This window comes from Temnothorax americanus, unplaced genomic scaffold, assembly GCF_048541705.1.
Source record: "Temnothorax americanus isolate GAGA-0224 unplaced genomic scaffold, ASM4854170v1 Scaffold95, whole genome shotgun sequence".
Taxonomy (NCBI): domain Eukaryota; kingdom Metazoa; phylum Arthropoda; class Insecta; order Hymenoptera; family Formicidae; genus Temnothorax; species Temnothorax americanus.
In genome coordinates, this window is record NW_027509818.1 from 152,230 (window position 1) to 176,661 (window position 24,432).

Here is a 24,432-nt window from a genome sequence, read left to right on the forward strand (position 1 = left end):
CGAAATTGTGTCTGAGAGAATAATAAATTTGTATACAAAGTGGTGCAAAAGAAAAACAAACTTCAAGACGTTTGGTGTTTGCGTCTAAATACGAAGCGTTTCAGCAAGTTGCTAACGAAATCGATGCCAAGTCCGAACGCGACGGTGTTTTCGACGAATTGAAATGCAACCAAGGTAGGTACATATTAATCTCTTTTTTAAAGAAACGTTTGCCTTTTACATCGTTTTCGTCATTAAACTTCTTAAAGTAAAAATTAGCATGCCGAATATCTTCTATAATAGAGATGTGCGAATCAACGATTTTTTATATCGAATCGAATCGATAAACAAAATTTTATTCGAATCGAAGCGAATTGAATGATTTCAAACCGAAGTGTTAAAATATAATCTTTAATTAATAATATAATATAATTATTAGATTTAATTTTAACGCGTAGATAATAAGAGAATATTTTAATGTAAAAAAGTATAATACTGATTGTGTATAATGTAAATTCTTTTTGAAGCAAAAAACATATTTACTGTTTAATAAAAAACTAATATTTTATTTGATGTCGCAATAACTGAAACAATTAGGTAAAAATCATAGATAAATTATTAAAATACTTTAATGTAGTATTCAATAACATCATCCAATTACATTATACATATTATTACATTATACACATTATACAAATTAAAATAAAATAATGTAGTTTACTTTATTATCAATACTCATAGCTTATTACTTTTTTTTTTACGCATATTCAAATTTTTACTCATAATTTGATAGGGTCATAGAACAAATTAGAAATATACTTTTTGACTGCTTTTTGACTATTTAACTGCTCAGTGAGTGGTTGTAATACTGAGTGCACCTGAATGTTAATACGTGACCGTATTTTTGCTCATTAACGGGAAATGTAATTTTATAAAATTGATAATATATATGATTCGTATTCGACCATCTAGATTCGAAATTTTTGAATAGTTCGGATTCGAATTGTTCGCATATCTCTATTCTACATGTAATTGCTAACAAAATAGAAACTGAAATAGTATTCGACGAGATGGTATACTGATTAAAACAAGGAATAGTGGTATTTTAAAAAATTGACTACTAAAACGTTACGCTGGAACAAGTGTCTTCGACTTTTTTAAAGATATCGGTCTACCGCTATATTGCATCGACGGAAACTGCGGTAGGTATTTCCGCGAAAGATTGCCGCATTTCCGCGCGAAATGACGGTTCACCGAAAGGTCATAACCATAACTAAACTATGACTATGTCGTTTCCTCCCTATTTAGCATCGTCGCTGTATATAAATAGTCATGAATATCGACTGCAAGGAATTTTATTCGGGATATCAATGCAGGATGTCCTAAGACTTATTGTGATATCCATTAATGGCAAATTCTTGAGATCATTCTAAGATAAAAATCCTAGTATCAAAATGCCGATATAATAGTTTTTAAATGAGGTATGTTCAAAGTCGACCAGTCAATCTGTTCAAAATTCATACGTTTAAAATTGATTAATCAGATTGCCTAAAATTAGTGCACGTTAATTGCAATGTATTAACAATTAACTGATTTTATCAGTATGTCGATGACATTCGGTAATGAATAATCCCAGCATCGAAGTGGCACAAATGCGAAACACCAAGAAAAAGAAAAATATAAATCCGGTCGTAATAAATTTATTGGCAACAATCACGATCAGTCGAGTCGAGTGCAAATAAATACACAATATGTGTTTAATCTAAAAATGTCGATATATTTCTATATCCTCTCCCTCATAGGGATAGGACAATTCCAATAACTTCGGCTTACAAATTTATCGGGGTGGGAGGGAGGGAGGAGGCAGTATTCGTCGGTACGCTGGCGTTGACACACCGGGCGCTCGATCTCGCCGAGATCAGCATACTGTGAGATTTTTCATATCGTGGGGGACCACATGTTCCCTTGAAATAGTAAAGCTATCGATTTTGTACTAGTTTCTCGCCAATATTCGAGTCAGTTCTATGAATAGCGCTTTATTACTCTCCTATCCATTTATCCGGATTCGAATCTCCCTTTTCTTGGTATACATTTACAATTTGTAAAATCCACGTTTTATTAAACATCAATCGATCCACTTGTTGCGACTCATAATCATCTCGAACTCGTTTTATAAAAGTTTTATTTAAAAAACGGAATTTTCATAGAATTTCTAAAGGTCTATTTTAGTCATTATCGCATAAAATGGCATGATGATGGAACATTTTTTTATGTGTATCGTTGAGTGTTTCTCGTTGCAAATTTGCATAACGCGTTCCCTCGAAAATGTTCGACTTGCGAAGTAGATATCCCCTTTCTCATTGACAGAATTTCATTTTTGACGGTTCGGCCCCAGCGAGGAGGAGCGCCCGATCGAACACGTCGACCGTAACATCATTGTTAAACAATATCTTAGCGATAGATGTGCGCCATACGTGATGTAATTTTACACAGAGTTACACCGTAATCTAGATAGGCGAAACAAATTACGATAGCACGTATGATACAATATATATATATATATATATAAATTTTTTTATGTGAACGCTGTGTGTGTGTGTGTGTGTGTGTGTGTGTGTGTGTGTGTGTGTGTGTGTGTGTGTGTGTGTGTGTGTGTGTGTGTGTGCGTGCGTGTGTGTGTGTGTGCGTGCGTGTGTGTGTCTGTGTGGTACGAGTGTACGTACTGAATCTCAAAATTTATATAACATAACGAGGACGCGCGAAGGTCTCCCCGAGCCGCATCGTGCACACATGCAATTTGTATAATTGCGCAAGTGCAATCTTCCGCGAGATATATAATTTCTCCTTTTTGCCATGACGTTGCTTCCAGGCAGTTCCTCTCTCTCTCTCTCTCTCTCTCTCTCTCTCTCTCTCTCTCTCTCTCTCTCTCTCTCTCTCTCTCTCTCTCTTTCTCTCTCGATTACCTCTTGTCAATCTCGTCGAGAATTGTCGAAGCATTTTGGCGTCCTTTGGCATCAGTGGCGTTAAATTGTGGCTACTTTCGCCGGATCGTTTTGTAACGCGTGAATCAAATGTATCTTGACGATTTTCGTTTTCCGACATCGTCAATCGACGCATGGCATCGATGACTTGAAGGAAAATATACAAAAGCCCCGTATATCGAACTATACATGCTGCATTGTATTCAGGTGTGTAGTTCGAAGTTCGCAGTTCGAATGATCAAGATATTGATCTCTTGATTCTTTTTTCTTACTAAGTTGTTCCATTTGTTTCCATGGCTGATAACAGACTGTTAAACGGAGAAGAAAGATTGCTGACACAACATATTTTAAGCTGCCGTAATAAATATTATTAATTACTTAATTGTTAATACAGATAACAAAAAGATTCCTTAAGAAAAATTATATTGCTACTAATTTTAACAAAAAATAATTTTGCAGCAAACGAATTCGGCAAGATTTTTAAAATAAAACATGGCTTTTCAGCTATCGATCTCGATCAGTTATAATAGTGAACTTTTGCTACTTGTAGCATAAAATCCTTTTTCTCCGTGCGCAATCATGTGTGTGTGTGTGTGTGTGATTTCGATTTAAATTATTATATATATTTATTAAAGTCTTAAGGCAAAAAATACCGAGATACGTGCAGTATTTTTCTGATTGATGATCGCGGGACATTGTCATCGTCGTGATTGATATCGATATTCGAATAGGGGGAATTACCTTCGAAATGATATCAGCGCGGATTCTTGCTAAGGATGGGATTAACCATAACGTACTTAAGAATCGAAATCAAATTTAATAATCAAATTTCATTTTTTAAGATTCGAGTAATATTCATAAGAAATAATATTTCATACATTATACTTGCGAAATAATCGATCCCGATTAGTTTGTTTCGAATTTTATTCAGGATTCGAAATGTACGTATAAGTTGTTTCGTAAAGAATATCAAATCTTTTACAAGTAGTTATACTCGAACTCTAAGAATGATAAGTTGTTAATTTAAAGAATGTATAAATGTGTAAAGATTTTGAGTAACTAATCTAATATTTGTAATTATCAAAAAATAATGTACTAAAATGTCTAGTAACGTACTCATAAAAGATTCGAACATATTTGATCCAGATTCGAGTCCGCTTGGAAAGTAATACTCTTGTTTCTCGAGGTAATCATCGAGAGTTGGAAAAATTACGCCAACAGATTCGAATCTACTTGTAAGATACGTAATCCCATCGCTAATCCTCGCGTATAAGGCATACGGTTTGGTGCTTAGCTACTACTTCTCTATTACTCCAAGCCCGAATTCTTTTTTCCTCCCGAAGGATCTTAACCGGCGACGGCCGGCTCCCCGTCGTGTCCGGCTCTCTTCTGTCGTCCGCGTGAAAATTCCGCTCGTGTGATTCCACGCCCGTAGAAAGCTGGTGGGTTCTCCGTTGAACGGTCGACGTTTCCGGACTTGCCCGCCGTCGTGACGTGACATGAAATAACGACGAGGAACGACGACCATCGACGAAACGTACGACCGCTCGGCGCGTGAGCCTCGAAGCGAAGGCGAAATGGCTATTTCGCCAGGTCGCGCAGCAGCGGCTACATTAGTCATCGCATTGTAATTCGCTTGTTATCCGGCGGACCGTCGTCGGTTACATCGGCGAAGACTACGACCTGCAGCTACGCGCGAATAGTCCTCGGCGCTTCGGGGACTTCGGAATAAACTCGCGTTTACGTCGATGAGAATGTAAAAGTAATTAACACTCCGAAATAAAGTTAACGCGCGTTTTTTCCGCGACTTGCGAATTACTTCGGAGGAAGAGGCGCGTATTCTCGGCGCGGAAAATCCATTCGTAAGCCCGATTTTCGCTCTTGTCCTCGGCAGATCGCATCTTCTGTGACAAGTGCGTCAAACTTGCGAAACTCTCGTTTCGTCGGGGATCACGTCGCGAGCGTGATCTCGCCGATTGTCAGTCGTGACCTCGATATAAGGCCGCTTGACGAGTGCGTCAAACAGCGTCTCGCAGATGACACCGGATCTCTCGCAAATGGTGCGGGGAAATGCACGCGACGTGTTCTCCGCGATGGTTTTCATTATGTACGGCACGTCGACGTTAATAGTGCCGAGCATGTCCTCTTAGCTTCCCGATGAGATCTCGACACGTGGACAAATTAGAGATAGACAGCATAAAGAATTCGATGGAACAACGAGATAACTTTATGGATTGATCTCGCTAAATTGAAACTTCTCGAATCGAAAGATTCTGCAAATCCTGGTAGCTAAAATGATTAAACTGTTACATGTAAGGGACCTGTGGAAAATTAGAACGCCTTTCTTCATGTTATTCAAAACGTTCTATCATGCATTTATATCATTTTTCTTTTATATTTAATCACTCATACTCTGGTATTGAATTAACGATTAGAATTCATTCAGCTTTCGTTAGAAATCAATTCTTTCAGTTGTGATATTCTGTCCTGACTTCTTGAGTTACGTATATTTGTCTCGCCATTGCCCCAACCTGATTTAATTTGACCTCATCTGACCTGCGAGACGCGGTAATAATAGCGTTAACGTTCCGCAGTGTGTACGCTTATATAGATTATTTTTAAAGCGATTTATCGGTAACGTACGACGGACGAGTGGCAAAGTGTTAACGCTTGTACCTTGCCGTGACAGATGCTCTGTAAATGCCCATTGTTCTTTGTCGATCGAGAAACCTGTCGCGCATTGTATTCGCCATTTCGCTGCTACTCTAAATTCTGAGACCGGCCGAGATTTTGTCAACGAGAAAACACGCCGCGCGAACACCTTCCTTTTTTTTCTAACGAAAAATAAAGAACAGAGAACTTATCGTTGTCAATAAATGTGCAGTAGAATAGGAGTTCGAGAACAACGACCGTTCCGTTCGTAGAAATCGCTTTGCAATTCGCAGGAGCCTGTTACTACTATACGGTTCGACGAAAAAATTGTGGAGATAATATAGAAATAATAAAGTGGAACACGTTTAGTAAGATAAATTATATTTTTTCAAGCGTCTGTCAATTTGTCTAACATTTAACGAGTAATCGAGAGTGTCAGAGGCAAGAAGATACACTTGACGAAGTCCTCCATTAAAAAAATAAGTTAAACGTATAATATCCGAGATAAAAAGCAATATCATCCTTTGCGCGCGACGTTCGGTGAAACATTCCATGGCGTCGAATATCCTTTTGCCTCCGAGGTTTTTTTTCCACTGAAAATTACTCTCACATCCAGATATCATTAATTGCAAAGAAAAAAAGAGCAGACTTTTCGTCCACGATTCGATTGTAAACGTCAATTTTCGGGAAAGGATAACGCAATTCTTTCGTTCACTTTCAATATAAACATCGCGATCGCGGTCGCGTGAATGTGAAATCGATGAGGAATATTTTACAAATACGCAGAGTGTTTCTTAACATGTGGGACCCACTTCAGTAGTGGATAGGAGATACAAAAACAATGAAAAAAGTTCATATATACATATATCCTATTTAACGTTGTTTCCGATCAACAAGGTTGGGAAATACTCAGGAGATATTGAGCACTGTTTACAAATACAAACCGAATGTGGCCATTCCAAGCATCTCCTATAAAAATAAGCAACTGCAAATTACCGTAGCACAAAAATGGCTATAACTCAGAAACAAGGTCAAATAGGACATATATTTATCTGAACTTTTTTCATTATTTTTATATCTCCTATCCACTAAAGTAGGTCCCACATGTTAGGAAACACCCTGTATATGATAAGACGCCGATTGCGAAAGGTTCATCGATAGTTTCCGCCCTCCCGCAGTCTCTCCCGAGCTCGACGCACCGAACGGGTACCGAATCTTTGGCATTCGACCGACGGTTTTTACAGCCGGCAGCCGTCTTCGTCGGATATCCGAGGGGGGATGAATGCGACACATTGACTTAAAAACTCTATTAAATACATACACGATCGTAGCTATCATCGTCGATTATCGTCTCGGGTCTTTCTTCGTTACATTATTAACTATAACCGCGCGCGCGTAAGTTAATCATACATTATTGGCAATAATGTGTTAATCAATAATATTATTCCTCTTAGCATTAACGCGTGTCAGAGTGTATGTGTTATATGTACGCCTGAACGTACGCATCTATTACGTCACGTCCTATTAATAATAACATTACAACGTGTTAATGATTCTATGAACTTACAGTCGTATCAATAATAATGCGCGGTATGATATCCTCTTTTACATCTCGTCGCATTTGCGCCCGTATATCCTCGCTTTCCTCCCTTTTACTCTCGCGCTCTCGGTCGTCTTATCCATGCACACGGTACACATATGCAACGCACGCACGCACAGCGCACACGCACGCACGCACACACACACGCGCGCGCGCAGTTGAGTATACTCAAATATATACTCTGCATATTTAATCGTTTATTATCGTTCTATTTCTCGTTTCGTTTCTACAAACGGAGTGCGCTTTTCGATTACAAAAGAAGGAGGGTGAGATGGAAAAATTCGAGTTGCGAAAGGCGACGCGGTCTCGCCAATCGACGAAATGCGGTAATCGCGCGGCGATAATAAAGTTTTATTGCGGCCGCTTGCGATAAGAAACTTTTCGAAACTGTCATTGTCAGAACCGTTTGAGCGGTACGCCATGCAAAGTTATCCTGCTTATTAAAAACGTTCAAGATTCGATTCTCCTTAAAAACTAACCCTTTGACTAGCATTGACGCAATATGGCGCATATCGTTTTATTTTTTCACAGTCAGCAAGATTTTCATGAAAATTAGTGCTTAGGGATCGTGGAATTCGAATTTGGGATCAGAATTACAAAATTCAAAATAACTGATCTAATATGGCGGCTTAAACTTTCAAAAACTTTTATAAATTGGCGGATTTCTTTAAAAGACTCGGTACCAGGGTTTTTTTTTAGGTTGCTGAACACGAATTTAAAGTAAAAATTGCAAAATTCAAAATGACCGATCCAATATGGCGACCCCTAAATTTGGAATAATGCCATAAACTTTTGCGTTCTAAAGAATGGCAGTCAAGTCCGAGAGGTCTTGAAATCTGGTGTACACTCAAAATTCGAGTGATCAACCCCCAGATTCGTATTCAGCGACTTAAGAAATCCATTAGTACCAAGTTTCATGAAAATCGGATAGAATTCTTATCTTGCCAGTAATCAAAGAGTAATCGCGCGGTTGTAAAGAGTAAACTAGTCCAAGGGATCGATAGGATGAATTCGTCAATTGGCGAAAGAAGCCCGTCGTATGTCCGCACGCCAATCGCCGCGGTCACGACTCGCCGAGTCTCTTTAGGTGCGTGATAACACGTGGCGAGGAAACCCAATGCAGCGTGACAGACAGCGTGACGAAGACAGCGTGAAAAAGCGCTTCGATACGAGACGGACTCTCGTTCCAGACACCGTGACACATTCCCCCCGCGAAAGTAAATCGAGATTCCCCGGCGTTGCGCAAAATTCTCGAGCTGATTAGTGACGATGTCGATAAGTAAGGCTGGCGTCCAATTATTTTGCGCGTGAAAGCTCTCGAAGTTTTCGCGTGGAAAATCATCGAGAGCTTTCCCTTTCATCATTCCCTTGTCGGAAGTGCTTCCGGAAGTCGGCTAATGATTAAATCAATCGATTTATCGTATTGAGATAAATTTATCGATTTAATCATTGAATTTGAAACAGATATATAAAATTATAAATGGGAACCGAATAACACGACAGTGACTCACCCTATTTCGACGGACCTGAAAAATCATGCCGGCTGACCTTGTTCTGAAAGGAAAAAAAGGGGTAGATTTCGTTTTAATATACCGTTGAAGGCGGATACAAAAAGATCAATTATCTCACTATAATCTATGTACATACAACAGATCTCTGGAGTTCACTTTTTTCTCTTTTTCAAAGGTACAAGATATAATGTGAAGAATAATCTTTCGCAAGTTTATATACTTTGTGTACTTTTTGTATGTGTGTGTGAGTGTATTTGTGGATGTGTATGTCGCATGTATATAGACTCGAGGACTCCCAAAATTATTAAATCATACACAGAATATTATTTTAGTTCATAACGGACTTGGAAGGGAGAGGGTGAAACACGCGCGCGAGAATTCTGCGCGTGAGAGGAACGCGAGAGTGCAAAGGGACTCTGCTCGGTCGGCGAGATGAGAGAGGATGGTCGCGGTCGATATACGTGTGCAAATCGGGGTTACTGGACGATACAGCAGCAGGGGTTGCTCGCGAGGGTTGTGGTAGCCGCGATGCCGCTCCGCTGCCGTTGCTGCCGCGTCTGCCTGTACCGTTGGTGATGCTGGTGGCTCGTCACCCTCGCGCACCTGGGCTATTGGTTCTCTAGGGAGTAGTGGCGCGACCGCTTCCAGAAGCCCTTGAAGAAACCTTTCTTCTTGGGCGCGTCGCCACCGTCCGCGCACCCTGGAACAGAAAAGCGCCGTCCGGGACGTGAAGATTTACGTATAAGCCGGTTTCTCAGCGACGGCATTACGATCCGAGTGCCGAGTATCGTACTTGTGATTTATGAAACGTTGCAGCTCGCCACACTTTTCCTTCTTTAAGTGATATATTATAGATTTACGCATTTATATAGTCGGTGAGTGATATAAAGTCACTTGCTATTATACAAGGCATTTCTCCAAGAAAGGGTAATCTTGCGTGAAAAGACGAGTCAAGAAAGCGCAGAATATAATTTTTTTACGAGAGATTTTATTCTCGAGAATAATAATTTTGAAAATTAGAAAATGAGTAACGCTAAGATTAAATGATTTCCAGAGAATTTATCTTAAGCCATCATCAAAATATGTATAAAAAGATATTCTTTTATTAATGGAAATGTGCTTTTTATTTATGTGTATGTGTACATTTACTATTAATTGTAAGATGAATTTGATGGACGAAAGATGTTCACAGTCATTTTTTTTCTCGAAAGTAAAGCTTCGCGTTAAAAAATTTACTTTTATTTTTTTTATAGGAATTATCCCTTTTTCTGTAGCATTACTCTGCACGTGCACAAGTATAAGGTACTTTAATACGTATAACCCCAGAAATATAAAGTTTATCTTCCTAAAAACAAAACAACTTTATTGATTAAGCGAAGGAATTGTATCGAATTGGTAAGTAAATTGTTGTTCGATAGATAAGAAGTTCATTTATCTTCGTCAACCGATGCACACATACGTATCGAGTTTTATCTGATATTTTAACTTAAATCGAATATTATATTACGGATTTTTATGTTGCTGAGATTTTATGTAATGAATCAATCCCTTCAAAATTTCGCGATTTGGCGTAGTATACTTGCGTTGCGCAGAAATTTGAAATGAAAGAAAGAACATCCAACATCGGATAGAGTTGCCAAATTCTACCGTGACAGACACGTGTACCGAAGTAACCGAAATCTCAGAGGCGGCGAGCGAATGTGGATTTACCACTCGATTCGTTTCCGACCGATCGCGTCCGCGAGCCGCAGGTCACACAGTCGACGCTCGCTCGAAAGTACATACATTATTACCGCGCTGCATTGCGGTTTCGTTACCGTTGCTAGATCCGTTGGGAACACGGTTTTACAAGTCTAACAATCAATTTACCGGCGTGTTAACTATCGGGCGAAAGCCGTAAAACGTCGTACGCTGTCTTGACTTCGTGACGACATGATTTTGATGTGTATTGATTTTGAGTACTATATACTAACGGTCTTTCTTGATTTTTGGTTCATTTTTTTATTTAATATTATTAATATAATTTTTTAATATAATTGCAATAAATATAATTATGTATTGTGTATATATACGGATAATTATTATCCACGTATACAGCCGAAATATCTTCCACTTTAGCAAAAAAAATGTTCATAATTAATATGCAAACTATGGTGTTTTAAATATTAGTAATAATTGAAATATTTTTATTCGTAATATAAAACAACCGTTCGACATTTCTTATGACAATTCTCGCTACATCTTTCAAGATCGTAATCGACCAGAGTAAAAGAGCAAAGTGGTCGGTGATATTATAGTGGCTATATATCTGAAAATCGATGCACGTGCTTGAAATCACCAAGCCTGTTCATTAACTGAAAGACAAAGGACCCCGCGGGGCAATCTATTTCGGTCTTCAGCTTCTACCAGACATGAAAAATCTGTAAATGTACAAGGGATCGAATCGGACTCAATCTCTCTTCCCTTCTCATAGTTGATCACAAACGCTACTTTGATCTTTCGAAATTGATCCACATTCTAATTAAATATAGTACAATAAGTACCGCGAGTCCTTCTCGTTTGTACAATATAATAAAGCGTTTAATTAATTCTTCTAATTCTAGTTTGACGGATTCACTCGTGAGATGCCGGAATGTGGGATAAAGTGGGACACTGACGTCGGGAATAAATCGTCGTTCGTTGCTGTCATAGACGCCGCGAGATATCCGATTCTCACATGTCTGCTGATATATATAATTTTTCTTCCTAAAAATCGGTCAAGACTTGCGGTGACGCAGGAAACTATTTATCGCCCTGCATTTCTATATAATGATAAGATAGTTCACTAAAAATAACTCCTTTCTTCAAGCCTAAGAAAGATAATCGTTGCCCTTTAGAGTTTTTGATGTACGATTTCGACTTCTTAGATATTTTATCGCAGTAATAAGTTTTTAAAAAATTGAAATTGTAAGAAAAGACTATTTTGGTACGACGATTTTTGTCAAGCCTCCCAATACGGCAACGGTATGTGACATGTTGAAAAAAACTTTTATGCATTTGAAAGTATATTATTAGCATTTTTGATGTTTGTATATAAGAGGAATTTATTCTAAAGATTTATAAAATTATCGTGCAATATTAGATCTATTATTACAATACATGACGGAAAAAATAGTGAATTAAAACGGACGAATATAATGCAGTGGATATAATATGTTTATTCATATAATTGTTTAATTTACAACTTCTTTATGATGCAATCCGATATTTGATTACGAGGATCATATTAATCTCAATCTTGACAACAAATTACTTTTAACTTTACAATATATATTTAATTCTGAATGTAACTTTTTTAACATGTCGCACTTGCAACTGTAGCGTACATTATGCTATAAATCAGTCTGTTAATTAAATATTAAATTCCTCAAAATTGTGACGTGAACATTTTGCAAACCGAAAATGTATTTATTATTAGAAAAATGTGAGAAATAATTATCTTTTTCTTTAAGTACTTTTAATAATATGTGATACAATAGCTTTCTATTTGATTAATCTATGATTTGGATTAAAAAATCAATTTATTTTTTATTATAATCATGTAGAAATAAGAAGAAAAAGGGGGATATATATATATATATATATATATAAAATTTAAATTTATTATCAGCAATATTTCAAATTAATCTCGTCAATAAAAATGCATTTTTAACTGAGCTTTTGGTTCTTTTTCGAAAAGTGTATAATTTGTTTTATGATATCTACTGCTATCATCCACCGCAACATTAGAAAATTCTGCATCAATTTCATCAATCCATAAGACATCATCTCATAAAAATTGAAAGAACAACATAACAAAGCATTTCGTATTTCGTCTTCCTTGTATAAATTATGCAATTCACAATCATGGAATTTCTGGTAACGAAACGAAAGCAAGGTCACGCGCATTCTTTTCGCGATGCTCACAACTATACGCGGTCATTCAATTGTGATTTCGCTTAAGGTAGTTCGGTCGTGAACGACTTTTGCCAAAAGTGATAGGTTTTATTTTTTATATCGAAAGAAGGAACTCTCTCCTGAATCGATTAAGCCCAGAAAGAAGATAATTCACCGTCCCGTTCTCAAGATATTTAATTTCAAAATTAGGTGATTTTAACATTGGTCTAATAGGAAAAGAGATATTTTCCTATGAATAACACGAGTTTGCGAAAAATCTTTTGCCAAAAATGTCCGAACAATATATATCGATAGAAAGAGGACACTGTGAGGAAGCCTATAGTTGAAAGTGAACACGATCCACCGTACAGTTTTTTTTAAATTAATAATTAAAGTTTGGTTTCCGGTGCTCAAGCGCTGATTTTCACAACTCGAGCGTGGCGACGTGGCAACGCCGCACGCTGGGATCGTCGGCGTAAGGTTAGGTGCACGTTAGGTGTGAGTGAGCGCAAAGACAAACAAGTGTACCAACCGCACGAACTGTTTGGCGTTGCCAAGTCGCTGCCCTTATCTCGTACATGAGGGCAGCGAGGAAAATTGTTTATGTAAAAAATTACATGCACCTTGTGGCGAAATTACTGTACTTCAGTAAATCGCCATAATAACGCAATAATTCAATCGAAATAATCTCCGAAGTAGAGCACTCAAGAGTTGGCACAAGTTGAAAATTAGTCAAGCGACGCATTAACACACACTTCATTTTAATCTATTTCAGGCAAAATATTATTCTACGACGTAAAAAGACCATTAGTAAGTAATTTTTACGTTGTAAAATAATATTTTGCCTGAAATAGATTAAAATAAAGTGTGTGTTAATGCGTTACGAATTTGCGACGCGTTATCCTTTTTTTTTTAATCATACAAATGATTTGATAAAAAAATCATAAACATTGCTTTGACTTCGGCCCTTCACGACCGAACTACCTTAATTGCGGTTATCGGTTTGAAGGCGCCACGTAACTCGATATCCTGCGCACGGACACGTCTGGCTTGAAATTAGCGTATTTCAGCCACGTTTTCAAGTGTGCGCGATCGCGGCTATATGTTGAGTAGCGAGAGAGAAGTCCTGCTGACAATTCTCTCGCCGCCCGCATAACAATGGCCGGCTTTTCCGGTCAGGCACCGGATCAGGAGGAATGACGGCGTCGTGATTAATACAACGCCCGTACTGTCGGCGTCGCGGCGCCGCTCCTCTCTTTTCCGCTTTTCCTCTCGCGCGTAAACCAAGCCTGTCATAAGCCTGTCCTTTGTGGAATTTTCTTGACGCCCGAATTATTTCTCTTACGTAGATTTATGTCGTCGACGTTTTTAAAACAAAACCAGCGCTCCTCATGATGTTCACCAAGAACGCATCATTTATTATTATATCTCTATCATAATCCTTGAATTATTAATATTAACCCCTTCACTGTCAATGTGATGTATACACGTCATGGACAAGGTGGGCTCAAACTGCTAATGACGTGTATACACGTCATGATGAAATAAATGTTACAAAAAGCCAAGAAATGGACTTGGTTTGCAATAATATACCTTATACACACTCATACCAACTTATGATGAAATAAATGTAGAATGCCCCGAACATTTTTGATCCACTTTGTGATTTTCGTCTAAATAGTGAAGTGTTATTTTCGAAGAATTCCACATTGCTTATAATATCTCTGCTAGAAAACTTTCGCCCGATCTCTAACATGATTTTTAACAATACTTAAATTAATTTAAGTTTATAGTTTCAATATGGCAAACCAGAATGCATTTATCAAACGCAAAAGATGTGTAGAGATATGTGTATGTGTGTGTGTATGTGCGTGTCCCAATTTTAAAAAATACGATTATAAAATTCAATCATTTTTAATAAAAATAATATTATGTTAAATATGAAAAAGTAAGTCTATAACTTTTTATGTCTATAACTTTTTATGTGTTGTTTGTGTACAGTTATATTCAAAAGAAATTTTAATAAAGTGAAATTTTTATTTGCTCGCATATAATTTGACGAATAAAATTCTTTTTAATATATAGATTATTCGCTTATTAACGCAATTCATTTATTGCTAAACAACAGTAACAACATAACGATAATATAATTTTCAAATTCCTTGGCTTTGTTCTACAACTTTATAGCTTTATGGTCAGGACGAACAGAGAAATTTTTTTATGCGCAATAAATCTATTTTTTGCTTGAAAAGTATATATATATTACGACTGATAATATAGAATAAATAAATAAGACAATTTTTGAGCAAATCGCCAACGTAATGTTAATTTGCGAGTTCCAAATCGCTCTTCTTTCCCGCCGTCTTTCGATACATCGCACCGCCGAGAAGCGATGTTGAATCGACATGAATCATCGACATGCAGTGACACAAACAAATGAAAAGCAGGAATCAAATACTGCGAATCAACTCGGCTTGTCGCTAAGTGGAAAGCACCCAGAGAAATGCGACTCATCGACGAGTTTCAATGTAAATCGCTCCGGGACACCGTACGCTGATTACAGTTACACAGTCATGGTCGATGGCATACTCGAGATCGCGCATACAACTTGTTCGGCTTCTCTCGAGGACGTCGCATACGTCTTCGATCGGCCGTGACTTTGAGTGACCGCGATAGCGTGTCAAGGTAACGTCCGCGCGTAGACCCAGACGTCTGGGAGGAGATTCCGGTAACTTTGGCGGATATACGGGGATAACTTTTGTAAATATTTTAAACGAAAATTGTGATAAAAAGTTTAAACCAAACGTCGCTCCGCGGTTATTTGTTGCCAAGTTATTAACGAAAAGTAGAACAATGTGGTTATAGGATGCACCAATTGGAGTTAAAACTAAATGCAGTATCATATTAATTCCATAGATTAGATAAAATTTAATTTATAATTTATAATTTTACTAAAATATATTTCTATGCGAGTAAGACATATTCTATATATGAAAGTTTTTCATTTTTTCATAATGTATCTAATAATGCTCGTAATTCAAAAACTGTGTAAAAGCTGTCGAACCTTGAATCTCTTTTAGCATCTTTGTTAAATTGTGTCGCCAAAATTGTTAAAATTACGTGACATCCAATGTTAGCTGTTTAATCCGCGTGGATTCGATTTTCGATCCATCCATATCTAAGCGGTTTGACGTGCACATAGAGAAAGGATGTTTACGTAGAACAAGATTATTTCAAATGATAAATATGATAATAAAACGAAAATAATAATTTAAAAATAATTTCGAAAAAAATATACCGAAAAAAGTTTTGTTTTTCACAGTACATTTTCCTCTATATAATTATCCATTTATCCTTAGCATATTTTTTTATATCCTTAAAAGGCGAAACTTCCGAAAACGTCCAAACTCAGATTTAGATGAAACTTTGTGAATAGGTTTCTTTTAGATAGAAAACACATATACTAAAAGGATTTTTTGCGACTCCAAAGTTTAGCAACTTTTTTAACATTTTTAACTTACTGCTTCCGCACATACATTTTCCACGCGAAACAAACCAAAACAGCTCTCAAGTAATGTAAACAACCATAAAATCATACACAAAGTACAAATATATTAGTTTATATACAAAACAAATAAAAAAATTATATATATATATATATATATATATATATATAATGAAACATTATATATATTCTCTAATTTCCTGAATAAACATATTTTATATCATCTAATAATACATAAAATGGATCTTCTTTATTTCTTTTTATTGTATATCGCCACAAATATTCACACAAATGATCAACTAACTTATCTTGTTTAATACCACCTCTACTTAAACAAGCTCGTAAAAATTTCTCTAAGCCACTCAATTGTCGTTTGGCGATTACTCAATTTTTTAGCAAAAAAAAATAAGTTTATACGATCCGTATTGAATAAATTACACAAATTTATTGGTATAATGAATATATTTGCGGAACACAGATACAGGCGGCTTGCGTCGAGGCAAGGCGGAAACGAACTGAAGCTATATAAAAACTAAGATGTGTATCATCTAAAAAGAAACGTGCATAGAGTCCAGTATAGACTAGGGACATTATCTTACTAGTACAAGCATTAACCAATCAGAGTGTTACAAAGAAATAGGCCAATGAAAATACTTCTAACAATCCGACATTTTAAACGGTTATCCAAGAAACACGTTTGCACACAGCTCTTGTCGTAAGCGAACTAACTCAGTATATTACAAACCAAAACGGCTCTCAAGTAATGTAAACAACCATAAAGTCATACCCGTCAAAGTCATAACATAAACATCATTGGTGAAACTTCCTCTGTGAGGTGAGAAGTAGTGGTGAAATACCTCTTCTACTTAAACGAGCTTGTAAAGCGCGCCACGAACCTATGTGGCACCTCGTTTCGCGTGGACAGTGTATGCGTGGAGGCAGTAGGTTCCGCCCCCGGGGGGCTCCACTTTTTTCGGTAAAGCAGAGTATACAGCAGAGTATATAAACTAATATATTTGTACTTTGTGTATGATTTTATAGTTGTTTACATTACTTGAGAGCTGTTTTGGTCTGTTTCGCGTGGAAAATGTATGTGCGGAGACAGTACGTTAAAAATGTTAAAAAGTTGCTAAACTTTGAAGTCGCAAAAAATCCTTTTGGTATATGTGTTTTCTATCTAAAAGGAACCTATTCACAAAGTTTCACCTAAATCTGAGCATGGACGTTTTCGGAAGTACAGCCACGAATTATATTACCTATAGTTAGAAATTTTGCTGTTGTTGTAATCGCTGATTAAGTTAGTCGGACTTTGGTCATGCTCGTCCTAAAAGGGATTTAGGTTTTTCGTTCGTAGTGAAATGTCATTCGTATCGATACATTGCTATGTGTGAACACAGACTGCACAGAGAGAATCATACATAACAATCGTACCGTTTTTTGGCGAAATGTTACTCGCTTTGTAACAATGAATCAATACTTTCCCAGCTGTGGGAGCGATTAGTAGACACCATGTTATGGGGGTCGCTTTCTATATGCACTCATGCGCGTGCTTTACATTTCGCGCACGCATTCACCGCATAATTGACGAAGCACGTTGATTTTTCAACGCGTTCACATGCGAGCGACGTTTAATTTTGCAAACACGACAGAATCTTCGCAATACTTGTAATATGTAGACTGTAAACTACAAAAGAAACAATCGTACAACTGTACGGCTTACGTAAATTTTGATAAAAAATTTCTCAAGAATTTTCTAACTTTTCATCAGGAAAAATTACATTTTCAGACGCAAATGAAAAATAAGTTTAATTATTATCTGAACTTCTCAGTTTCTTTTTCTTACAAAAAAAAAATTACAAAAAAAATTCAATTGTTCGCTTCAGACGTTAAACTTGAAAAAGTATTGAAAAAAAATAAACGGACTTTCAGAAGTATTTGATATTGTATGAGAATGTCATTCTTATGTTTCCAAGAAATATAATAAGAAGATAGTATATGTCAGAAACATAAAAAAATGTCAATATTGAAGAAAAATTATTTAAAACAAGATTAACAGAAAACTTATTTCAAACAACATTTATATAACTATAGAAAGAAGTGACAGTTTCGATAAAATATCTGTAACAGTTCTCTAACTTTTCGTGGTAGACAAAAATTTTCCGAGAATTCCAGATTTTCCAAGATTTTTAAGGCAATTGGCCTGACATTGTATTTGTAACCCGTTTAACATATAGCCGTTTGATCTTGAACTTTACCTTCTGTGAAAGTTCTATGTCTCAAAATGATAATCAGAGAGCTATGTTTAACCTTTAGATAACAGAAAGCCTATTTTTAGGCTTTATACTATTTATACGCTAAAATATCATATATAAGCTGGGTTTTTTTTGTCGCTGAGTTCCGTTTCGGGAATCTAAAGAAAACAAATGAGAATGGCCAATGTGTAGTATGTTCAAAAAAAGGTATTCGTCGAAGACCAAAGTTCGTGTGCCGTGAGCGCGATAAGTCTCTGTATGTTATTGTACCTTGCTTCGAAATACATATATCACACAAAGCAACAATACTAAATGTATGCATAAACGTAAATAAAAAATTTTTTTTCTCATAAAATTCTTATGAATTTGTAGGCATTTTTAGCTCTGAATTTCAAAGTATATTTTTATAACAAAATTTTATAGTAGGAGAGCTAGCTCCATTTTTTCGTGATTATTTCGGTACTTATGAAACTTTTTGTGGTGATTCAGAATGTTATTTAATGATCAAAGCTGCGGGGACTGACAAAAAAGTGGGGCGCTTTGGGTAGTATAGCCACTCACTTGTGCAAAACAAATTTTTTTTCAAGTCATTTTGGTATGTCAGTCATTTTGCACCATAATATTCTATGACTATTTGCAAATTGACTGACAAAAAAGTGGTTCGCTTGTGGGTGTAGGGCCGCCCAAAAAAGTCATTTCGGTATGTCAGTCATTTTGCAACATAATTCTTTGATATATTCTATGATTATTAGCATAATTGACTGACAAAAAAATGGGTCGCTTGTGAGTGGTAGGGCCGCCCAAAAATGTTTACGTTACGTTGTTACGTTATGTTTATGTTTATATTTATAACCTTTATAAACTATGGCATCTAAATGTGTTTTTTGTGGTCGTGACGATGACAATAAAATACGTGTTTTTACTAAAAAAGTATTAAAAAAAAAAATCAGTAGTCAAACAATCATATTATGATTTTGAAATAATGTTACAGAATTTTGAATGACGACCTTTCTGAGGATGAAGATGACCTAAATGATTGTGATAAAGAAGAAGAAGAAAAAGATTCCTATAGTTTTTTTTATTTATTTTTTATGATGATGATTCAATGCAGCTATTTTTCATTAATGTTTCTGTTTTGATTATATAATAAATGACCATAAAAAAAGATATTGGCTTCAGTTTACAATGTACTTATAGTATTATCTTAACGGCGCCTTCTGCGCGTTTACTAAATTAACGTAATTCTTGCTTTAATGGAAGCCGGATTGACCCGTATTATTTTCTCCGAACGTTATTCTACAATAAATGTTACTTTTCATTTGTTAGCTGACTGAGTTAATGATTTATGTGTCACCCCGCCGGATATCGCGCTGCCCTTCATCAACCCCGTCCTGCTATTAGGTCGAGTTAGCCGATTCCTCGCGCACTAAACTTATTTCGTCTTGCGTCTCTCTTTAGTTTCTCGCGATTTCGCGGACGCGAGTTTACGCGTCTGGCGCCCAGCAATCAAATTCGGTTAGTGGAGTGTCGGAGGTGCGAGGTGCGAGAGAATCGTCGGAGAGGCCTATCTATCATCCTTCTCTCCTTCCCCCTTTTGATTTGTCACATGACCGGGACCTCTCCGGGAGTGAAAAAGATGTGACAAAATTTGGCTGTACTTTTAATTATTTATTTGAGTATAATGGAAAGACAATAAGAATTAAAATGAGTCCTGATGATCATCAATGGTGAATTCAAAGAAGGAAAAAATTCATAAGTCGCAAACTGTAGAATTTACAATATTTTATGAGAGTTTTGAGACTCACTTTTTTGTCAGTCAATTATGCTAATAGTCATAGAATATATCAAAGAATTATGTTGCAAAATGACTGACATACCGAAATGACTTTTTTGGGCGGCCCTACACCCACAAGCGACCCACTTTTTTGTCAGTCAATTTGCAAATAGTCATAGAATATATCAAAGAATTATGGTGCAAAATGACTGACATGCCGAAATGACTTGAAAAAAATGACATTTTTGGGCGGCCCTACACCCACAAGCGACCCACTTTTTTGTCAATCAATTTGCAAATAGTCATAGAATATATCAAAGAATTATGGTGCAAAATGACTGACATACCGAAATGACTTGAAAAAAAAATTTTTTTTGCACAAGTGAGTGGCTATACCACCCAAAGCGCCCCACTTTTTTGTCAGTCCCTGGAGCTTTGATCATTAAATAACATTCTGAATCACCACAAAAAGTTTCATAAGTACCGAAATAATCACGAAAAAATGGAGCTAGCTCCCCTACTATTACAAAAAGTATTTCCATATTTCTCATTCAAAATTAAATGTAAATAATAACTTTTCTGAAATTTACAATCATTTCCATATGAATGTTTTATGCAATTTTTCCATTTCTGTCAACCTACTGGACGGGGAAGCTTATTTTTAAGCTCCACGGGGATGGAGCTTATTTTTCATAGTATTAACACTTTAACACATATATAAAAGTTATAAGTAAAAATCATAAAAAGTCATGAAAAAACCTATCCATCCTCTAAAGGTTAACACCAAATCGGAAGAATTAAAAAGTTTCTTCAACCCTGCAATAAACTGCTTCAATATTTCAGATGTTGAGATGAAACGTCATTATTCTGTTTTGATCTTCATTCGCCTTATATAAATAAAAATAAGATAAAACTCAAAGGAAGAAGCTTAATAGTTATCGGGTAATAGAGCCTAATGTATTAAATTCGTAATTAAGTGGGGCTTCATGGCCCGATAACTTAATATTTTCCCTTGAATTTGATTCAGAGCGAGTTTCTTTATCACAGTTTAATTTTAATAAGACGAAACGTTATTTCTCAGGCGTAATAAATCACGATTCTGTGTGATCGAGGTCGTTAACACGCAAATTTATAATTTTCCTAAATTTTTCCCAAGTATCCCGGAAGCTGAGATAGGGATTGACCCGCGATCGAGGGTCGCGAAGGGTCACGTCGAGAAACAGAGAGAAGGTAATGGAGAGAGAGAGGAGAGAGTAATGGAGAGTGACGTGTTGTGGAGCGGCGCGGGCCAATGAACGGTCGAGGGATGGAAGGAAGGAAGGAAGGAAGATGGGGCCCTGTGCCGCGGAGGAGAGCCGGTGCGTGCGGATCAATACCGATAATGTATACCTATAGGACGCGGAGACGCAGGCTCTTGGGTGTGTCCGATCTCTCGCGCGCATGCAGTATCCCGAGTCCATAGTCGTGCGTGGTTTTCTCCCTGTCCCGCCGACTTTTCCGGGCCCGTTCCTTGCCCGTGGTCGATTCCTTCAAAAGGACATTGAACTCTGGCGTCCGTTAAACCCCCGACGTGAAACTCGCCTCCGCTTCACCCACTCCTCACGAAGTTGTTCTCGCGCAGCCGTCAGCTGATAGAGCGTCCCGAATGTGAAGCGAGACCCTCTCTGAGGCTCCGTTTCGGAAAATTGCGAGACTTGTAACACGTTACGCGCGATGCTTGAAGACGCAAAAGGGACGGAATATTGAGTTCCGTCTTGATTCAGTCGAGAAAAAGTGGTTTCGGACATCGAATTAAATCGCTCGTCGTTAATGAACTCCTAAAGAGCGCTATAAAATTCATATAATATCGATTCCTTATCATTTCTCACTTGTGGTATAGCGTATAACCTTGGAAGTTATGTTAAAACGTTATAGTAATGATCAGAATCCCAAACGTCTCAATTATAAGTATATAAATGTTCAAGGATAACCGAATAAAATCAGAAGCGATCAGAGCTGAATTTTCGGGAATTTACGTCGGATTATTAAAAATACATCGTAATACGCTTCTTTCTAATAATAAATTGCTCGTTAGCGGATTTAGAGCCATGGAATAACGTCACGGAATAATCATTCGTGGCACATAGATAAAAATAAGAAAGTGATTCAGAAAATTCAAACGTAGTTTTTGATTTTTTTTTTATTTCCATGAAGAATTTCGGATGATTGATTCTTGACGCTTCAAAATTTTAATAATATAAAATTTTTATGATATGAGGATCCAGTCCTTGTATGTAGACCTAAACGTTATGTAGAATGACTTGCTATTATTGGATGCGACCCAAGCCGGTCAAGCTATTAATATTTTCTTATTTGAAAATCCTCGCGTTCACGCGTTCACCGTCCGAGAGGAACGGAAAAACTGGATTTGGGAAAATCTTGGGAAATCTTTGGAAAATATTGAATTTCAAGGTAACTTATTGTTAGCATTAACTCGACAATCCGCATTATATACGACTTATTCACGCGAATGAAGAAATCCCGCGAAAACGAAGCGATCGCTATCTGAGCTATCGCAGTTTATCGATAAGATATGCCGAGAGTGCAAGAAACATATACTAATTTTATTTGTATTCAATGTCAAAAAGTACATATGTGTGGGAGGAAAACTACATTCTGTAAAATATTCAGAAAAATAGATAGATATATGTAAATCTTTAATAATGGGAATGCGCCAAAAAAAATAATTTTCCAAAGATTTTAGCAACTTAACAATTATTTCTGCTTATACAGGAGAAAGCAAAAAGGGTAATGACTTTTAGTTATCGAATTATAAGCACTGTTAAGTGAGATTTTTATACAGAAATGTAGTTCTGTCATTTAAAGTCTTGTTACATATCCAAATTAAATATCGACTAACTTAACTTTCCTTAATCATGTGTAACAATAAATTAATAATAATATTAAATTAATTGAGTTAATTTTAACTTGATTTGCATTGCATTACACTATATTATACTGCTCTATTTTTAATAATTGGAGAACAACTGCATTTAATTCTTCAAGCGTCATTTGTTTCAAGCGTTTATAAAATTCTCAGAGATTATTCTTGTATCACGTTGTCACAAAATTATCAGTATCTCCTCATAATGTAAGTTAGCAAACGATCGTCGATCGCGATACGTTGACGCAGCGGGTGCAATCGCGCGCTTTCGAGAATGCCTCGAATGGGACCGGTGTAACTATATGCACATTAAAAAGCAGGCCTTCCTACTCGGTAAGCACACGTTTCCGAAAATAACCGGCGAATATTAATAGACGCGTTAGATCCACGGCGCGGTGGAGGAGACGGAGAAGCAAGCGAGCGTAGAGAGGGTCGCGATATTTCGGAGCGCACCATGATCCTACAGCTATTCTACGCCGCGGTGCGCACTAAATTCGGTTACGGACGGAATATAAAAGAGATTGTACGATTATATCGACGAAACGGGAGAGTTTCCTCGACTTTTTCCTGGCGACCAAGATTAGGGACAACTGCGAAACGCATTTCGTATATACCATATAGAAAATATAGTTGAAGTTTAATAAAAAAAAATTATTTTTCCAAATCCCAAGAAAAAGAACGATAATTTCCCGTAAATTTTTTTTATATCAAATACAATTTTAAATTTCCAAAATGTTCTATTACGTAATAATAAAACCTTAAGATTAAAGACCGTTTTGCCTCACGCCGCAGTTATTACATATGTTCCGCGTAAAGTTTATTCAAAATAAAATATATTGTTAGATCCCTTTCAATCTCCTTAAAAAGAATTTGATGTGAAGATTGAGATTAATGAGATTTCATGGTTATACTTGGTCTATTATACCGCAGAGAGATTGTAAATTAGGTTATTAAGAGTCGTTTCAGTTGAAAATTGTAATATAAAGATAATCTTATAACTTTAAATAGAATAAAACTTTTCTCAAGCCCGAATTTGTATTGAGCATTTTTTTTGCTAAACTTTGCAATTGCAGCGCTCATTTCATTTCATATGTAACATCTATATTAAATCTGTCAACGCGCGTATGCTATATAACTTTTAATGACTGACAATTCCTAAACCTTTTTTACAGTAACTTTTTTCGAATAACTAAAATTATAAAAATATTTTTTTTTTGCTAAATAAAGTCAAATTCATTCTTTAACTTTTTTAAGATAATTATTTAAATGTAATAATTATAGGTAGAGTAGAAATATTACAATTAAATAGAGAAGTAACATCTTCGGTCGAGCTGAATCTT

At 36.5% G+C, this 24,432-nt stretch overlaps 1 protein-coding gene across 4 annotated transcripts in view; it reads right to left on the reverse strand.

Annotated features, from left to right (window-relative positions):
* Nucleotides 1-5,976: 5,976 nt before the first annotated feature.
* LOC143908434 (uncharacterized) overlaps nt 5,977-24,432 on the reverse strand; it is a 279,285-nt gene continuing 260,829 nt past the window's right edge. For all 4 annotated transcript variants that reach the window (XM_077426096.1, XM_077426097.1, XM_077426098.1 and 1 more), the window contains one exon: nt 5,977-9,423. In XM_077426096.1, coding sequence (XP_077282222.1) covers nt 9,332-9,423 — 92 coding nt within the window. In that variant the 3' untranslated portion in view covers nt 5,977-9,331. The remainder of the gene's footprint in view (nt 9,424-24,432) is intronic.